At 41.1% G+C, this 18,499-nt stretch overlaps 3 protein-coding genes across 6 annotated transcripts in view; 1 reads left to right on the forward strand and 2 right to left on the reverse strand.

The window, feature by feature from the left end:
* The window catches only part of fbxl13 (F-box and leucine-rich repeat protein 13), a 29,605-nt gene extending 25,567 nt beyond the window's left edge, over nucleotides 1–4,038 (forward strand). For 3 of the 4 annotated variants that reach the window (XM_054776498.1, XM_054776499.1, XM_054776500.1), the window contains 5 exons: nucleotides 342–465; nucleotides 2,475–2,555; nucleotides 2,639–2,773; nucleotides 2,856–3,016; nucleotides 3,717–4,038. In XM_054776498.1, coding sequence (XP_054632473.1) covers nucleotides 342–465; nucleotides 2,475–2,555; nucleotides 2,639–2,773; nucleotides 2,856–3,016; nucleotides 3,717–3,795 — 580 coding nt within the window. In that variant the 3' untranslated portion in view covers nucleotides 3,796–4,038. The remainder of the gene's footprint in view (nucleotides 1–341; nucleotides 466–2,474; nucleotides 2,556–2,638; nucleotides 2,774–2,855; nucleotides 3,017–3,716) is intronic. The other variant, XR_008570425.1, reaches the window with a different exon arrangement.
* On the reverse strand, nucleotides 1,092–10,298 carry fam185a (family with sequence similarity 185 member A). The gene is made up of 8 exons (XM_054776502.1): nucleotides 9,660–10,298; nucleotides 9,454–9,563; nucleotides 8,951–9,040; nucleotides 8,732–8,870; nucleotides 6,550–6,591; nucleotides 6,382–6,477; nucleotides 6,192–6,326; nucleotides 1,092–4,505 (listed from the first exon to the last, which is right to left on the reverse strand). Exons 1-8 carry the CDS (start codon nucleotides 10,081–10,083, stop codon nucleotides 4,393–4,395), a joined length of 1,149 nt encoding a protein of 382 aa, XP_054632477.1. The 5' UTR covers nucleotides 10,084–10,298; the 3' UTR covers nucleotides 1,092–4,392.
* Nucleotides 10,299–10,760: 462 nt separating this feature from the next.
* On the reverse strand, nucleotides 10,761–16,673 carry LOC129181367 (uncharacterized). Its single transcript, XM_054776497.1, has 2 exons — nucleotides 14,101–16,673; nucleotides 10,761–11,966 (listed from the first exon to the last, which is right to left on the reverse strand). Exons 1-2 carry the CDS (start codon nucleotides 16,613–16,615, stop codon nucleotides 11,239–11,241), a joined length of 3,243 nt encoding a protein of 1,080 aa, XP_054632472.1. The 5' UTR covers nucleotides 16,616–16,673; the 3' UTR covers nucleotides 10,761–11,238.
* Nucleotides 16,674–18,499: the final 1,826 nt, after the last annotated feature.

Raw genomic sequence — 18,499 nt, forward strand, 5'->3', positions numbered from 1 at the left:
ACATTTGGATTGCCCCATAAAACATGTGCCATCTTTTTTCCCCAACTTCTTGATTGTACAATAATTAAAAATGAATTTATTGCTTTCGCTCACTTGCATGTAAGCCCACCTTTAAATGAGGCAGAGATTACGCCATCACCCACTTCTGCCATGTAGCCAAGATGGTGACTATTGAGGGTACTAAGTACTAAGTACCGTATCCTGCAATGCATCATATCATACATCACTTATGCACTCGAAAGACGAGTGTAAGTTAAGTGCAAGTATGGGAGTGCGTGAACTGAGACACAGCAATCAACTCCTGCACTGTCATGTTATCTCTTTTTGCATTTGTTTTACAGATTTTCTAAGCTGTGCCATCTCAATCTGAGCTACTGCGAGCAGCTGACTGACGCCGCTCTGGAGTCTCTGAGTTGCAGCTACATCAGCTCCCTGGACATCAGCGGCTGCAACATTCAAGATGAGGTGCAGCTCGCTGTAGCGCTTTCAAATAAGTGATGAAGAATGTTTTGTTTTGTTTATTTAAAGGGTACATATTATGGAAAAGTGACTTTTTTAATTGCTTGTAAACACATTTGGGTTTGTGTGTGAAATTACACAACCATGTTGTTAGCGGCCTACATGCATGGGCCCGTATGTGATTCTGACAGTATGATAATCTTGGACAAAAATGTCACGGATTCACAGTGTTATAATTACTGCTCTAAAATGTATTATTTTGAAATATCTTTATTGAAAAGAGAAAAAAAGTCAAGTCAAAGCAGTCATTTTTAAAATATATAATATAACATGATGAAAATGAAATGAATTACCGGTATTAATTGAGTTATTTCTAAATAAGTAAATAAAATTCAGTTTTCGATGCATATTTTGTTAGTTTTGGAGATGAAATTGTCTGCAACCTACTAAAAGTCAAAAGGACCATTTTTAGAATGGTCAATTTCACCTGCCCCTTACGTGTTCGTTCATCTCCAGTTATGAGAAGGAAAGACGACTGACACTCCGGTATTAGATTTACAAAATGTATTGAAAAACAAATCAGAAAGAATAATTTCACATTCTTCGGATATCCGGGCTAGCTGTCCCTCCTAATGTCCTCCTGTGGCTTCCTGACCAGAAGGAGCGAGAGCCGCCCCAATCGCTAGTCCCCTCTGCCTTTTTATAATTGTCTTCCTCAGACCATTGGCGCCAGTGTCTCCCGGATTCTTTGACGAAGTTGTGTGACGCCAGCAGGTGATAGTTGGAGCTTTCGCTGACTTGACACTTTTCTTGCACAAACAGCACGTACTTCTCCCCGCTGTCTCAAGGCCTATTGGCTTGTTTTTGTTCCCATATCTGGCTGCTGGTCCCGGCTGGCTTCCGCTGAATGTACACCATGTGTGAGATCGCACTCTCTCTGTTTGACCTTTGACATACTTAAATAGTTGTTCATCTACTCAGTTAATCATTTCATAAAGCATTATTTCTATAAACTACTTGTAATCACTAACTCAATCATAATCATAAAACAGTTATATTTATACTGTACTTATATTAAGGCGCTCAGTTAATAATTCAATCAATGAACATCAATAAAAACAGTTTTTCTAAAATCTACATGTAATAAATATATACTCACTCAGCTAAAAAGTTAAAACAACCTTTAAAAAAAAATAAATAAAAGGCAAAATGAAAATGCAATCAAGTGTCTCAAGAAGAACATAAATCACTCTTAAGATAGCTTGTAATGTTATGTTATTATTTCATAGACGTGAATGTGCAGGTCACTTTTGCACAAACTTCTATTTCCAGGTCATGTGATTGTTCTTAGCAACTGAGACATTGTTAAGTGGTTATTGCTGGCTGTTCAGTGGAGAGTAAACGTTTTATACCACTTATCCTCCACTCCTGCCTCATTCTGAATCACATCTCCGCATTTGGTGACTCTCGACATGAGTACTATGTTGAACAGTGCGGCCGTACTGGCACCGCTCAATGCTAACAAGTCAGCTGACACCGGTGCTATCTATGCCCGACTTTTGCCTGACAGCAAACGCCTGTGCTTTCAATACATCAAACCCCGGTTTTGACTGTGAGGAATAACACAGGATGTGACGAAGCACACGTAGTGGCCGTGCTGGATCTCCACTTTCTCTCATACCATAGGAAAGTATGACGGACGATTTTAATGGTTTTTGACTTTTTCATACCGTGGTATACCTTGAAACCGGTTACTGGCCCATGCCAAGTGGCTTATGTCAGAAAAAGTGTCTTTCGGCAAGACGATCAGATGGAATACATTTTTTAAATTTACATAAAAACTGTCTGCTTTGAACAGGGCTGTTTATAGAGGGTTTTATAAAGTGTGCTCTAATTCTTCATCCCTTCACTGAAGCATGTAACAGACATGTTATTAAAACACCTAATAACTGTTTTAATCTGTGAAAAAAATAGCACAGTATGTCTCCTTAAACATATTTGTATTCAATCTTTAGGGTTTGGCTGCTCTTGAGGAGGTTCCCTTGAAAAAGTTGATTATCGCCCAATGTATCAACATCACAGATGTTGGTATTGAGGTACAAACCTGCAGCCTGTCTCTCTCTCTCGCCATCATTCATCCATTCATTCATTCGTGTAGCATTTCGTTCAATTTGAGCAGAATCTATGCAAGTATGTGACAGAGCTGGAATATGTCGATGTGTCCGGGTGTTTGGATCTGTCTGACCAAGCCATCAGAGCCTTCTCATTTTACTGCAGAGGTCTATTCACACTGAGGATGGGAGGCTGTCCAAAGGTAGACGCACTCTCACTGGTACACTAACGAATAATTAGTTCCAATACAAGACGTAGAGTAGTTTGTTTCCTTCTACCCTCAGATGACCGACATGGCAGTTCAGTGCCTTTCAAGCGGCACCCAATACCTGCGAGAGCTCGACGTCAGCGGCTGTGTCTTCACTGATCGTGCCATCAAATACATCGAGAGGCTCTGCCCACCGCTCTCGTCCATCATTATGAACGACTGCAACAGCATCTCAGAGTAAAGAAAAACATCTTAAATACAGTTCTCTCTCGCCACACCGCGGTTCGAATTTCTATCAGTCCTTCAAACATATATGAATTAATAAATCATGCTGTTTCTTTGTTGAATAAGGTCTATTAGTTAAAAAAAAAAGCATATTGAGTCAAGTTGTACATATTTTTTGCCTAAATTAAGCATTTTTAAACATAGAAATGGCTAAATTAACTGAGATACAAATAAGCTATAAAGAAGACGCATTCAATTTGTAAATGTAGTATTCTACATTGGTCATAACACGGGCTATTGTTGCAGCCATAACCCACAACAAGCTAAAACTCAAACCCGAACGTCACCTGTCCTCCATACATCCAGAACACATTCACTGCGACACACATGATCACGAGTTTTATTTATGTCTTAAATGGATTCGTTTCTCTGATTATATCTGTAATGGGTAATATGAATGTAAATCTGACTATGGGTGTGATATAGGTGTTATTTCATGTCTAGAGGGCTCTAATAATGTTAAAAACCACATTTAGAAAGTCGTAAACAGGTTTTGTATGCTCTAACTACTAAAATATTCATACTTTGCAGAAATGGACTTATCACAGTCAGGTCTAGAACCAATTAACCGTGACAATTGAGGGATTACTGTATAGTGCATCATCCTACAGTGTTGATGGTCGTGTGTGCGTGTGTGTGTGTGTCTTGTCAGGGCAGCCGCCATGAGGTTGCAGCCGTATGTGCAGCATTGGGAGTACAGCAATAATGAGACCAACCTATGGCTTCGATGAAAAGGTGCAGAAGAACAAGATGCAAAATAATTTCAATCAATCATAACAGTCCTTGACAATCACAGAATGGCACTCGTCACCCCAAAAAATCCTAAACATGGATTAACACCTTCAGAGATAACCACTATGTTGTTGCTGGATTTTGATTAATACATGCATTATTTACGAATTAAATGCAAGATTAACCAAATATCAGCTCAATGATTTAAGTATTTATGTTTATTTTTAATGTTATTGAACTTTTTTGGGGGGGGGGGTTGGAAAAGAATTTTGGCAAAAGAAAAAAAAAAGGCTTTATATATCGACTCTTGACAAATGTGCAATGATGACTATGCAATGTAATGTAATTTTCATGTTTAAGTGTAAAAATAATCACTCTCATTTTTGTAATTAATGCCTAAAAAGTATAAACAGTACCATTTCATTAAATGCAAATTTGATAGCACACAGGTGTAATTATTGGTCATTTATTGCTTTCAGCTATTCAGTCATTCACTGGTATTGAGTGTGCGTCACATAGCAGATAATACGGAATAAGGGCCGATGTTCCATCCAGTGCTTGAGGTGCAAGAAACGACCGGTCTCTGTGTGAGCTTACTAGCCTCTCAGCTTCAGGGACTCGAACCAGCTTTGCGTCCTCAGGCTGACTGAGCCTCTTTCTGTCGTCACTTTAAGCCGCTGCTCCACCGGACAATCAGTGTTCATGTAGCCTGAGAGAGTGAAAGATAATAATGCTTACTTTCAAATACAGTAGGTACTTAGTGAACAATATGTCTGTTACTGTGGTTGTAGTTGGCGTCCAGAGCTGTTTGCACCACTCAAGTTGCTGAATATTACAATACATCCCATCATCTCACAGCACTTTCAGGATACCACGCAAGTACACCCCCTAGCGGTTGGGATAGCATCACGGTAATCTGATTGGACGTTTAATAAGTGTTTGTCATGTCATGCCATAACATAGACACATACATGTAAATCAGGAATGTCCAAACTACGGCCCGCCATCCATTTTAACTTGCCCATATCAAAGTATAAAACTATAATTGACTATGAACCACACACAACATGTACATCACTGTTTTGTACTTCTTAGTTTAAACACGAAGTGGAGCTACTGTCTTGAACAAGGCAGAGTCGCCACAAAGAAATTGATTACAGAATGAAATTGTTCAGGTTAACCAGAAATGGCGGAACCAAAGTGATTTAAAAGATTTCAAGCTTGCATATGCTTCCTTGAGGCTGTATCTGTGTACGACATTACTCCCTTTCCACGAGGCGATGGCTCAAGCCGGGGGAAGGTGTGCAGAGTCCGGACGCAGGCTGGTAGGTACAGATTATTTTTTTGCTCAAATGTGACCATTATCTTATTTTTCCCTGTCAATGCAAACACTACAATTCTGACTTTTTCAAATGCGACCCATGCCTTGTTCGTAGATATAAATCCCATATGTATCCATCGTGTATACGTGTATACCAAGACTTGGGGCAAGATAATCGCAGGCGTAAACAAAACTTTTTCTTGTCATTCGAAAATGATTTTTAAAATGTCCCACCACACCTGGCTCCGACATCCACCCGCACGCTCCTCGCAACAGTTCACCACAAACCTCCCTCGCATTTACTTCTGTAAACACACTGCAATGAATGTGACATCGTGTTTTGTGCACATGTGCATCACTTCCCTACCCTGCAGTAGTTGTTGCTGTAGTAATACTGTAGTAGTCGTAGCATTAGCAGTAACACTGGCAGTGCAAAACCCTGACAAGTGGCATGCTATGATGAACAAAAGCAACACATGTCCACTTCGTGTAAAATGCAAATCATTCAGTAACTCATACACTAATAAGCAGTCAGTGCATGGATACTTAACATATACAAACCAATGCGCTAACAATTTTTTGTAGAAAACGTTTCTTCATTTGAACAAGGGGTGTCCAGAGTGCAGTCTGGGGGCCATTGGAAGCCTGCAGCTTGTTTTTTTATTGGGCCGCAGCACATGGTAGAAATATAATTAAACTAAAAAACTCCAGTAAAACTGTGGAACAAAATAGAGCTAAAGGCACTATGCAAAGGCAAAAAACTTGAATGTGGACACTTAACACTGGACAATGGGGGAGGACAAATCAATGGTTAAGTCCATTCATTGATTGATTGTTAGGAATTCTGTCTATTGTTGATTCAGTAACATGTCCTAAACATTAAGACACTAAATGGAGTGTGCTACTTTGCAGCAAACCAACAGGGGCGCTCTTTATTTAGTCTAAACATTCATTTGAGATGATTGCGCTCTTTAAAAACAATATTGTTACTTTCCCCCCATGGCTGATCAAGGAAATGTATGTAGATGCCTATTATAACTGCATCATATAATAAGCTTAGTAAAACTGTCTTACCAGTAACTCTGGTTTGGCTTTCAGTCGTGTTCTTCTGCAACTGGTGCAGCGTTACATCATGGCTTACGTCCACCGATGCTCCACAGAGATCCACCTCTGCTCTCAGTGAGGACGGGACACGTATGCACACCGCTCCTACATAACAGTAGAGTCAGTAAAAGGAGATCAGGATATAATATCGCATGCTTACCTTCCTGGCTGAGCATCTCAGCGCTTCCTCCATCTCCCACGTACACATCAATGTCTCCACTCTGAGAGGAAACCTTCAAGGACCCATTTGAACCATCTGCAACACACACTCACATTTGACCCTTTCACATAAATTACTAGCATGATTGTGCCATGAGGGGATGTTTACCAATGTGTGTATCGCCTGTTGTGTTCTTCACTGTGGCGTCACCTTTGCACAAAATGAAGCACATCAAGTCAAAGAAAGATCTCAAAGGGGAAAGAACAAGACTCCTCTGTCTTTAGTCATTCCAGTAAACAAGATAATTGTTTCCATGTAAGATGACATGTGCTTCAGGAAGAGATTTACATTCTGTATGGGTGACGCATTATTTTTCTTCTGCGGGTTAGTGAATTTGGCTTTTATGGAGGCCTCCAAAACAAATTAAAGAAAAGTAATACGTATTAAAATTGTGACCACAACGTTCAATTCTGCCTAAATGACAGCTCTCGCTTAACTGAGTTTCTTTGTGAAAAGGGACACTACACTACTATCCCTCGTTTATCGTGGTTAATTGCTTCCAGACCCGACTGTGATAAGTGAATTTCTGTGAAGTAGGATTCAATATGAATAAACTGAATATTTTCATAGTTAAGACATAGAAAACCTGTTTAGGACTGTCGAAATGCAATTGACCATTATTAGAGCCCTCAAGACATGAAACAAGACCCCTATAGTCACCTTTACACTCATATTACCCAATATAGCATATATAATCAAAGAAAATAAGCCATTTAAGACATAAATAAGACTCGTGCTTGTGTGTGTTTCAATGAATGTCTTCCGGGCATGTGGACAGGAAGTGACGTTGGGAATTCAGAACACTGGTGTGCACCAAACAAGCAGACAGGACATGGGTCTTGGTCTGCTTGCAATTGAACCCTGGTGTTTGGTTCACTTGAGCTCAAATGTGAAAGCTACACAGACCAAAGACACCGAGCAGTGTTAAAATGACAGCAAAAAGCATGCAGAAATGACAAATAGGGGTGTCACTGTACGCTCAAATCATGAGACGAGAAGATACACGGTATTGGGTTCACGATAACGAGATGATATTTTAATATTACTTTTAAGAAAACTACATTGACAAAATATAGTAGTAGACAAACAAAGCAGTCACAAAACAATGCAGGTACCTTTTTAAATGTTTTATAACTTTGCATGCACGACCCAAGCATGATGCTTTTAACTGTTGAACATTTTTCCACAAATTGAACTAAAAATTATAAGTTGGAATAATGGTGGCAGTTGTAGGTACTACTACTAATCATTTATCTGTCACATCCAACTCACAAGACGAGATGATATACAGTGGGTTGCAAAAGTATTCATAGCCACGAGCATCACTCAATTTCTCGGCAAAGAACAAAGGAAAAGTGTGTTTCACCTGTTTGCATGAAAGGAAATAGCACAAACATGACAAATGTATCACTGTTTTTGTTCATGAGCACTCTTGCATTGCGCCATCACGTGCAAGTATGGTGAGATTTAATCTTGTATGCGTGATCCAAGGTGGCGGCGTAAACAAATCGGACTGTATTTTGGATGCCCAACAAGTGGGCAAACGCAAGCCAAGTCCAAATTTTTGCAAAACTTTTGGTTGTTAACCAAAAAAACTAACAAAAATCTAACCGGGGCGGACGTTAACCGGGGTACCACTGTAGTCCGAAATAGGCGCTACTATCACATTTTGACAGAAGTCATGTACAGCGATTGTGTTTTGAACTACATCAGCTACTTGACATTTGATCAAATTTAAGTAAGTTTGATCAAATGTAGAATTACTACAGCTTCTGCTTGGACATTACACCGCCACACTGTTGAACTCCGATGAGGAAAAAAAAGCACCCACAGAGTGACAAGTGACGCTGGGAACACCGAGGTAGGTTGGACTGCAAGGTGTATAGTGTGCATAGAGCACTTAATGTGCACTTCCATATTAAGTGTATTATCAGTCATAGTAGCAATGTCTGATTGACTGCCCTGTTCTTGCGAGACAACTTTTCTCTAAATGAGAAATATAGTCACATTTTAATCTCGCAAAATGTCATTACACGAGATCTTGTGACACCCCCAGACAAAGAGTTACGTCACAAAAGCTGCCCAATCAAGTCCTTATTTTATGCCTATGTTCTTTACTGTGTAGCCTTTGGTGCCATGACAAAAATACCAATGTAAACTCTAAGCAAACCACACCAAATTGCACACCAAGTATCATCTTTTTTTTGTTTTGTTTTGTGCTACGAACCAGAATATTGGCCTAACCAACTGTTTAGAACCCTAAAGTGATGACAAACGCCTGTAAGCTCACCGTGTAAATGTCCCAGTTCCATTTTCCCCTTGCAGGAGGAGATGCAGCTAGACTCGGCATAGATGGCCTTGACCTTCAGATCGCCGAGTTCGGTGGAGAGTTTCATTGTGGTGCCCTGCAGCTTCTTGACATGTACCACCTGCACAATTCACCACCAGTCATGTAGGGAAGCAAGGCTAGTGCTGCCCCCTGATGTTTAACCAACAAACAACACTTAACACTGCCTCCTGAGGCGCTGATGTCCACATTGCCATGGATGGTGCCCACGCCTGTGACGTCTCCACCTGAACGCACCTCCACTTGATGACCCTAGAGGAGCAACACACATGAGACAAGTTATTCTACTTAGTTTATGTTACTTTTACAACCTTGAATTGTGCTCAATGCAGAGATAAAACGAACTGTCTAAATGTATGGCTAAATCCTATTGAGACCCAGCAATGCGTTTCTGTCTTCTGTACGGGACAAGCATTTCAAATTTAAAATGCAAAAACACTCCAAAAGCTGTTGTGCTGTGAAGAGGACATCCTTGGCTTTTCAGAGGTGTGTGATTTGTTGGGGTTTGTCCTTGAAATAGAAGATACGTCTTCTTGTAGCATCATTCATAATATGAATAAAAGGTTTGGCATGAGCCATGACCCTAATGCCCGGTATTAGAAAATGGATGGCTGGATTGTGCAGGTGTAATTAATGAAGAGGCAAGTTACTGTTTTTATACCCACCTTGACTGAGTGCAGTATACAGTTGCCTCTCTCTGTGTGCACCTTGCAGATGTCACACTCCATATTCTTCACTTCGATATTACCTTTTCCGTGGGTACTAATGACGACATCTGAGACACGCGCGCACACACACACACACACACATTGCATCAGTGTGCTGACAATGATGAGAAAGCAATCTATGTACGGTAGTAAAGCGTACTCACTACTCTTAATAGGTGCAGATATGTAAACCGACAAGCTGCTGTCATCCCTCTCTGCCAAGACGAGCAGCTCCTTGCCGTGCTCATCATACTGGACGTGGAAGTCATCAACATCCTTCTCCTCGCAATTTGTAGAAGCTCCACTATGGACAGTGACGAAGGCTCGGTCAGCTTCAGGAAAGGCATGTGGGTCCAGAGGCTGGACAGAGATACTACAGCCGAGCCGTGCTCGTACCGTACTAAAGGGGCTCACTACCAGACTCCACTCCCTCAGTGTCCGGCTCAATTCGCCATCTTTTTGGGCTAACTTAGAAGAGGTGAAGAAAGACTGCCGTCGCTGAGGACAGCGCCTAATTAGGCTAGCAGTTCGACACAAGGAGCGGACAAGTCCAACGCCGCCTCGCTGAGCTGCCAAACTCCAGAACATGACAGTAACTTTCCAGCACAAGCTAATGTTATAACAGGTGCGTGTAGTCTTGTGAGGCGGCCATTGTTGTACTTACTGTTATGAAATGATCGCTTATAGGTAACTTCCGGTTGTAGTTTATGCCCTCTGACTACTGATTTTCACATAGATAGCTATGTTTCATGTAGCTATCTAGTCTTAATAGTGGAAATAATTCGTTTTACATATCTTACTGACTATTTCAACTTTAAAACCCAAAAGAAAATGCATTTATGTGTAAATTTCGCTTAAATATGACAGACCGGATATGGAAACTTGTGTAAGCGAAGCAAAGCCCCACCCCCAATCAGCCGTTTGTATGTCACCTACAATAGAACTCAGTTTTCAACCGCCTACATTTTTTAATTACACAAACAAAATTAAACATGTAGGTATCCATTTGATTAATCGTTTTTACCCATGCAAAAAGGTTAATCTTGCAAGAAGATCTCTGTCATTCGTTTTGATCCCGTCCCCATTCGGGTATTTTTTTGGCAAAGGTTTTGTCACTTCTCCGAACATCCTTGTTGTTAGGTTTAGTTTCTTACACGCCTCCATCTGATAAAATCAATATTACCATGGTCCATTAAATTATAGTAGCCAAAAAATAAAAGCCGTTATTTTCAGTGTTCCAAAACAATGGTACGTGGCCTGACATTATTATTATTGTTTTAAGTTAAGCGGCTTAGAAAATCGATGGATGGATGGATGTTTAAAGTGGGGGGAAAGGAGGGAAAAAAATCACAGTCACTTTGTTCATTCGTCAGCTAGCACTTTAATTTGAAAAGAATGTTGGTCTAGAATGAAAAGTATCCAAACTTACAAAACATAACAAAAATCTAATCAACCTTCCAAACACTTTCATTCAACCATCATCTGATCACTAATCATATATTACTAATATATGTTACTGAATATATTAGTTAAACACTATTTTTAAAAAGGTCCCATAAACTGTAAACACTATATACATCCTCAATGATCAACATTATCAACAAACAGTATGTATTGCAGAATCACATATTTCCACTAGGTGGTAGCATTGCGTCAAAGCAGGAGGGTCGTATGGTATTATGGCGTTACTGTTGAATGGTGTAATACAGAGAGTTCATGTCTTAAATTACTAATATTAACTCTTCACGGCGTAAAGTCGTTTGGTCTGATCATCATCCTGACTGTTTTAAAAGACTGTCTTTCATTTGTAGGATACAGCTCTGTGGAGATATTGTGCCAGGTCCCCCAATAGATCCCATCACGAACCCCCTTGTATTTCCCAATATAGTACCTCCCGTTCAGGTTTGCAGCCATGCATGCATCGAACCACCAGCCAGAGCTGTAGTAAGCCCCGCAGTTCCCTGAAGGGTAGCGGTCATTGTCCCTGTCTGGGGTGGTGAAGGCCCGGTTGTTGTGGTTGTAGCTGGAGCTGAAGACAAGAGCATCTCCTGCAGTGCCGGAGTAACCCCCAACTGTCAACCTGTAGCGCATCCTTTCACTCGCCACCTTAAAGTGATCGTACTCTGCATATCCCACCACCCCGGAGAAATCCTGCAGCTCCACCCGCAGCATCATGTCCCTGTCGCGGGTCAACAAATGAATGTGTTGGTTTCCAAGCCAGAACTCCCCTCCGTTGAGAAGATCGCCAAAGCCGGATCGGTACTCTGCCCAGGTGCGGTTGAAGCTGACGCTGCCATCCTGTCGGAACTGCAAGAGGGTCCACCCTCCACCGTGAAGCTCCATGTCACAGAAGACTGGGAAGCTGCTGCTGCTGCTATGGAGGACATCAGGGGTCACTTGGTAGACTCCACTCTTCATTACCGTCTCGGTGAGCAGGTGGTCCGAGCAGTCTCTCCTCATAGATAGTGCACCTAAAGAGCATTTGATCAAACCTTAAATAACATTTATTGGATGTGATCTAGCCATAAAATGTGGGTGGCGGTGCTGGTGCAGCTGGCTTGTAGGCATGAGGTCATAAGTGCAACAGAGGTCAGTGTAGAAATACTTTTCCACCATAAAACAGGGAGTGTACCTCCTGGTTGATTCATCACTTACTCTTCATTTAGAGTGAGTAATTTAATCTTACAGAAGGTAAACACTGTACTTTGTGGCTTATTTAGAACACATTGCGATGTAGTTGGTAGCTGATGGCTTTTAAAAGTATTAATTACAGAACAAGTACAATGGTGTGAAAAAGTGTTTGCCCCCTTCCTGATTTCTGTTTCAGATCATCAAATTTAAAATGTTAGTCAAAGACAACACAACTGAACAAAAAATGCATTTTTAAAAATAAAACTTTTATTATTAAGGGAGAAAAAAAATCCAAATCTACATGGCCCTGTGTGGAAAAGTGATGAACCTAATGAGTGAAACCTAGTAATTGGTTTGGCCACCCTTAGAAGCAACAACTGCAATCAAGCATTTGCAATAACTTGCAGTGAGTCTCTTACATTCAAATACTGCAGTTTGTGTTTAGTTGTGTTGTCACTGACTAATATTTAAATTTGTTTGAAAAACATTTAAGTGTGGCAAACATGCAAAAAAAAAAGAAATCAGGAAGGGGGCAAACACTTTTTCACACCACTGTACAGTATGTACTTAAGGAAATCATGTTAGGTTTACCCTTATGAGATCCTATGTGGACATTTTGTGCCATTTATTTCTTTATTTCTTTATTTATTTATTTATTTATTTATTTATTTATTTAAGCTATTTTGGCTATGTTCATTGAATACAGGAGAAATTTTCCAAGAGAATATTTATTCATTTTTTAACATATTATTTGTTCAACTAGCCTAAAATGGCTAAGCTACAAAAACGCCACACATTTTAAAAAACTATTTTTGATCTCATAAAGAAAAGCAATCCTTTTACATGTATGTTAAAATTTCAATTTGGATCGCTTGGTTTCAATTTGTCCACCAGATGGTGCTTTCCCGTTCAAAGCATGCAGCAAAATTGTACACCCTTTTTTCTATTTTCTGTGAGGGTGCCTTGCTCCTGAAATCATAAGGGTTGCTATTTATGTGGGACAATGGTGTATTTGTAAAAAAAAAAAAAAAAAAAAAAGATTTGTGTGTATGTGTGATTATTTTAGTTTAGTCAATACAAAAAACAGTGAAACTACAGTATATAAACATACCAGCCTTTAAAAAGGTAAATATTAGGGTTGGGCATCATTTGAATTTGAGCGATTCTGGGTCCGATTCCTCGTTTCCATTCGGGTTCCTAACTATTCTAGATTCCGCTTATTTTCAGAGGTAGAGTCTTAAAAGTTTCCATGGTTCATGAGGGTGCTAACCAAAGTTCTTGGATGAAATGTCTGATTATCGCCATGATTTTTATGAATGACTTTACTATGAATTTCTTAGAGGGGTATTGTCAACCAGTATATAAATATCAAACCACTGAACTTGAACATAAGTGTTTTGAAGTCTCTCTCTCAGACTGAAGTAGTTATAAAACAGTGATATCTACAATATATACATAATATGTTATAGTATCTAATATAGTATATATAATATTTATTATTCATATTTTTACAGTATTTTTGGGGAAAAATGAGTGAGGATATTTAAAACTACTTAAGGTTTTCCTCGTTTAATGTTGTATTAGTTTGTATTTGTTAGTGTAAGTGTAACGTATAGATAATATAGCATCGTATATAATACTGTATATAGAATATACTATATAATATTTTTACAGCACTTTTGGGGAAAATTGAGAGGATATTTAGAGAACTACTTAAGGGTTTCTTCATTTAAATATTAGTTTGTATTTGTTAATATAAACTAACTCTTCTACTCTTGAATTGCTGCACACAAAAGGGTGATAATTTGTCAAAACATGCACTCCTACGTGTGTTGTGTGTTGCCATTTTCCATGTCATTGACCATTTCTTGACGCATTTTCAGCACAACCCATAGGGGGTGCCACAAATGTCATTTACAATAAATATACTTTGTAGTATCTCTGTAGACATGCATGTCAACCTCTGTCTCTTACCATTAGATGGTATCAGTAGTGGTGACCCGCTGGCAGTCCTGCTTCCACCCTCCTTGTCCTCAGGCAGCTCTTTAGGATGCCTACCTGGTGGTCTTCCATTAGGACCCAGGCTGCTGTTGAAGAACGCAGCAACCACCTGGTTGATTTTCACGCGCAGCTCACGGGCACTTGACGTTGACGACACAGCAGCTGGGGCTTCGGGGTCAGAGGTGGTGCCGGTGGCGGTTGTTGTTGAGATGAGAGTAGTTTGGACGTTTTTTTGGAGGGGTGCTTGTTCCTCTGCTGTGTGAGGTAATGTAGCCTTTGGCTTGGAGGATGCTGGATTGCTTTTAGGAATAACATCATGGAGCGTGACTGGGCTTGTTGACGTTGGTATCAATGGTGATTGAGTGGTTGTTTGTGGAATCAGACCAGACGCCATCCTGCTGTTTGGGCTCACTGGTAGACCGGAAAGGCTGTTTGAACTCTGTTTGAACTCTGGGGAATGAGTCATATCAGCAATCAGTTGCACTGGACCAGAAGTAGGATGCAAGTCAATAATCCTACTAACATGTTTGGTGTTGTTCTGCTTTGGTATTGCTGTTCCTGGCTCCAGTGTCGGTCTACTTGGTGGTCTGTCCCCCTTGGATTCTGCAGCAGGACTTTGATCAGTCACAGATTGGTGGTCAAGCTTAAGTGTGACATCTGACCGAGGTTCTTTAAGCCCTTGATTGGTTTGAAGTGCTTGGCCGGCTTTAGGCTTCGTGTCAGTCTTGGGCTGTTTTTGTTTAAGTTTGGGCACCTGTGTTGCGTTAATGTGAAAGATTTTCTGGCTGGATTTCAGTCTTTGATAAGGATTAGCTGTAAATACATGTCCTGGTGGGTCTTTTGGCTCAGGAGAAGACGCTGAATGAAGCGATTCCATCAGTTTTTGACCCCCTTCAGACATATTGCTGATTAACTTACTTATCCCCAAGTCTGGCTCTGGATCAGATGTCAAAAGTTGGTTTGAGTTATCTTTTGCGTCACTTTTGGGTCTTTTGTCAGGTTTTGGCTTCTGGTGAACAGGTCTTTTGTTAGGCTTAGAGTTTTTATTCCACATTGGTGGATCTGGTTCTTTGCCAGTGGCAGGTCTTGGATGGTCTACAACAGTTGGTACCCGGTGAAGTTGAGTCGTCCTGTTTTGAACGTGTTTGGGTTTTAGGCTTTTTAGGTTCTGATCGCTCGTCCAGTTATCTGCTCTTTGCCCAGGTTTTTGGATTTGGATCCTTCTAGTGTCATTGCCAGGTTTATTTTTCTGTTGAGAAAGCTTCTCCTTTTGCTCCTGTTTTATTTTAATGTCCGTTTTACGGTCATGTTTGGATTCCTTTGTCTTGTCGTTGCCGAGTCTATGTTTTGCCCCGGGCTTGGGTTTTAGGCCTGGAAGATGCTTTACGGCAGGCTTGGCCGGCCACCTGCTGTGCTCCGTGGCTTCAGGGGAAATAGTTGTGTGGAGGTCGTGATGAGGAATGATTGAACTTGAGCTTGCTGCATCTTGAGTAGTCAAGGTTACATCTTTCTTTGGACTATCCAGAATATTACTTGTGGTTGTCGATGGAGTCATACTCACCATCCCGATAAGGTTTGGTGCAACCGAAGCTGATTGGGTCACTCTTAGATCAATACCTGGGATGGAATTTAAAGTAGAAGTTGACGATGGAGTAGGGCTGATTCCAACAAAGTCTGTCCTCTCAGTGGCTGTGTTGGATTGTCCATCACTGTCTCTCTGCACATTCTGGATTGTCTTTCCTTGATGCTTTTCTCCAGCGTCCTTGCCTTCTTTTGTGGACTTGAGTTCAGTGTTTTCAAGCTGTTTTGGTTTCTTATTACCTCCCTCCACTTTTATCCCCCTTTCCATTTCCTTTCTCCTTTCAACCCAGATCTGCCCTTGATCCTTGCTTGTATGCCTCCCGTGGTCCTTAATCCCTTCATGGCGTTTTCCTCCTTCAGTTTGTGTCTTTCCCTCCTTTGTTTCATCAATTTTAGCTGTAACCTCTTTTCCACTGTGTGTTACTTCCCCAGCAAGTGCTCCCTCTTTGCCCATTTCGCCATTCTCGCTCCTGCACTTTTCTTCCTTGCCTCCTTCCAAATACATGTCTGCTTTATCTATCCGTCCTAAATCTCTGTCTTTATCCTGAAGTATCTCAGCGAGTCCCCCCTTATCATATTTGCCCTCTCTGGCTCCCACACATGCCCTTTCACTCTCGTCACAGTCTCCGCACATCTTCCTCAGCTGGTCCACATCATCTTTCAGCTTCTGCAACTCCTTGACAAGGTTCTCCAGCTCTTGCAGCTTCTCTGGCATGTGCACAGTCAACGGCGGCAGGGTCAGGACGTAAGGGCAAGTAGCCTGCCCCGGTCTGCACGGCCATCCAGCCGTCAGGGTGGCGGCACAGGGACTGAATCCCTCGTTCCCCAGTGCGTCTCCGAAAGACATCCATTCGAGGCTGGAGAAGGCCAGCAGGATCCCGCCTATGCACAGTGCTGTTAACCTCATCTTAAGATGCAGTAGTGAGAGGAGTGGAGAGGAGGAAGCAGAGAGAGTGAAATAGACCCACCTCAGTCACCAAGGCATGGTGATACAGTGAGTAGGCTGTAAGGTGGGCGGGGGAAGATGAGGGAGGGGGCGATGGAGCTCATGAGTGGAATGAAAGAGAATTGGAGAGCCAAGGGAGGGACACAAGGGAAAAAAATGTAAGAAAAGGAGAGAATGGATCATCGCTTTCTGATGTGCGTAGATGTGTCATATGATTAATGTGTAGTGAAGTGATGGCACACAAACAAGCTGACTACTACTACATACTAAAGCCTATCTGTCAGTCAGAGACGTGGGATCTCTAAGTAGAGTTGCCAACTATCACTAGAAAAACGTATTTGTCCCGTATTTATAAACAAAATGGTGCGTCCCATACTGAGCTGACAAAGGACGCACTTTGTCCCGTATTACTATGAGAATCAAAACTAGTCTATAAAATGTCATTGGCTTCTGTTTGACAGCTTGACACAGGTTACGCCAGGGGTCACCAACCTGTCGATCGCGATTGACCAGTCGATCTTTGGGACCTATGCGGTTCATCGCTGTTGTAAATTCTCGAATTATACGTTTATATTTAAACAGGCACTGTTCAGAGCGGACTTTGTGTTTTTTACTCCAGGCACCTTGCAGGGAAGCTAAGGGTCCTTCTTAAGACCAATGGCACCTCGAGTCAACCGGGCAGCTGCTGTTGAAATGGACATATATATTTGTCTGTGCACAATGCATCAGCCAGCTCGATGAAAATCTTAACTCTGTAATAAAGCCCATCAAACGTTCCATTGTGTCTGGCCCTCTGACAGGAGCGGCTGTGTGGATGAGGCGCTCCAGCTAATTTGCTCAAATCTCATACTGTCCTAGCGCTCTGCTAGAATCACAAGCATATTAGGAAAAATAAATGCATTATTACATCAGTGACCAACAGACACGCATTTTGGCCACTGAACACGCCCGTACACCTTGCCGCTCTTCCGGCACGCACCCAGCTCTGAGCTCGGTACCCAAAGCCTGGCCTGAGTGCTAATGCAGACAATAGAGTAAACGGCACAATGAGGAAAGGTTGAAATGTTGAAATGCACTATATTTGTAAAACTATTCAAATGTGTTTTGTGTTACATTTTTGAGTCAACCACTGATGACATCATATACGGGTGACGTAATCTTGGATCTTGGCGTGTCTGATCACTCACCGCTCAAATTCATTTCCGTTCGACTCTTCTGGCATACTTTACAAACTTTGCCTGGCTGTCACCCTACCTCACATTGGTGGCAGCTAGGTGGCTAGCTAGAGTTATCCGCCTAGCTTCTGGTCATCAGACTCCAAATATGACTTTTTACCACAGTGACATTTTGTCTTTAAAACAAGCAAAAAATGCAGTTAGTTCGGAGCTCGTTTTTGTCTCACAGGGAAGCTACAAATGGCTATCATGTTCATGGGGTACGTGCTAAATTACTATTTTAAAGTGTCATTGAACAACGTTGCTCTTTTGTTGTCATTATAACAACTATATATGTCTTGTCCTCAAAACACTATTTGTGTGTCTAAGTTGTTTATTAACAAGCACATAGTGTGTCCAGCCTTATGATAACTATCACAGGGAACTCATGAGCTACCTTAGTTGGCCAGCTAATGTTGAGTAGCTCACCAAAGGGTCAAAGAATATTTGCTTCTGTATATTTTTTTATTAGAGCTGTTGAATTCAGACTTTATGCCTCTGTATAATGACAAACAACCACAAAATAGAATAAAAGACAATGACCACACTGAGGGGAAACCTGCTACTTACTAAAAAATACTACAATGTACTACGTTTAAATGTTGCAAGTCGTAAATAAAACATAAATAAA

Source organism: Dunckerocampus dactyliophorus, chromosome 5 (genome assembly GCF_027744805.1).
Source record: "Dunckerocampus dactyliophorus isolate RoL2022-P2 chromosome 5, RoL_Ddac_1.1, whole genome shotgun sequence".
NCBI classification, from domain to species: domain Eukaryota; kingdom Metazoa; phylum Chordata; class Actinopteri; order Syngnathiformes; family Syngnathidae; genus Dunckerocampus; species Dunckerocampus dactyliophorus.

Bases quoted from the DNA above. Each gene is read 5' to 3' on its own strand.
- fam185a (XM_054776502.1), bottom strand. From the start codon at position 10,083: ATGTTCTGGAGTTTGGCAGCTCAGCGAGGCGGCGTTGGACTTGTCCGC. The intron at 9,041-9,453 runs GTGGGTATAAAA...TTGCTCCTCTAG, and splicing joins GTATACTGCACTCAGTCAAG to GGTCATCAAGTGGAGGTGCG. The intron at 6,478-6,549 runs GTAAACATCCCC...TGTGTGTTGCAG, and splicing joins AACAGGCGATACACACATTG to ATGGTTCAAATGGGTCCTTG.
- LOC129181367 (XM_054776497.1), bottom strand. From the start codon at position 16,615: ATGAGGTTAACAGCACTGTGCATAGGCGGGATCCTGCTGGCCTTCTCC. The intron at 11,967-14,100 runs GTAAGAGACAGA...AATGCTCTTTAG, and splicing joins ACTACTGATACCATCTAATG to GTGCACTATCTATGAGGAGA.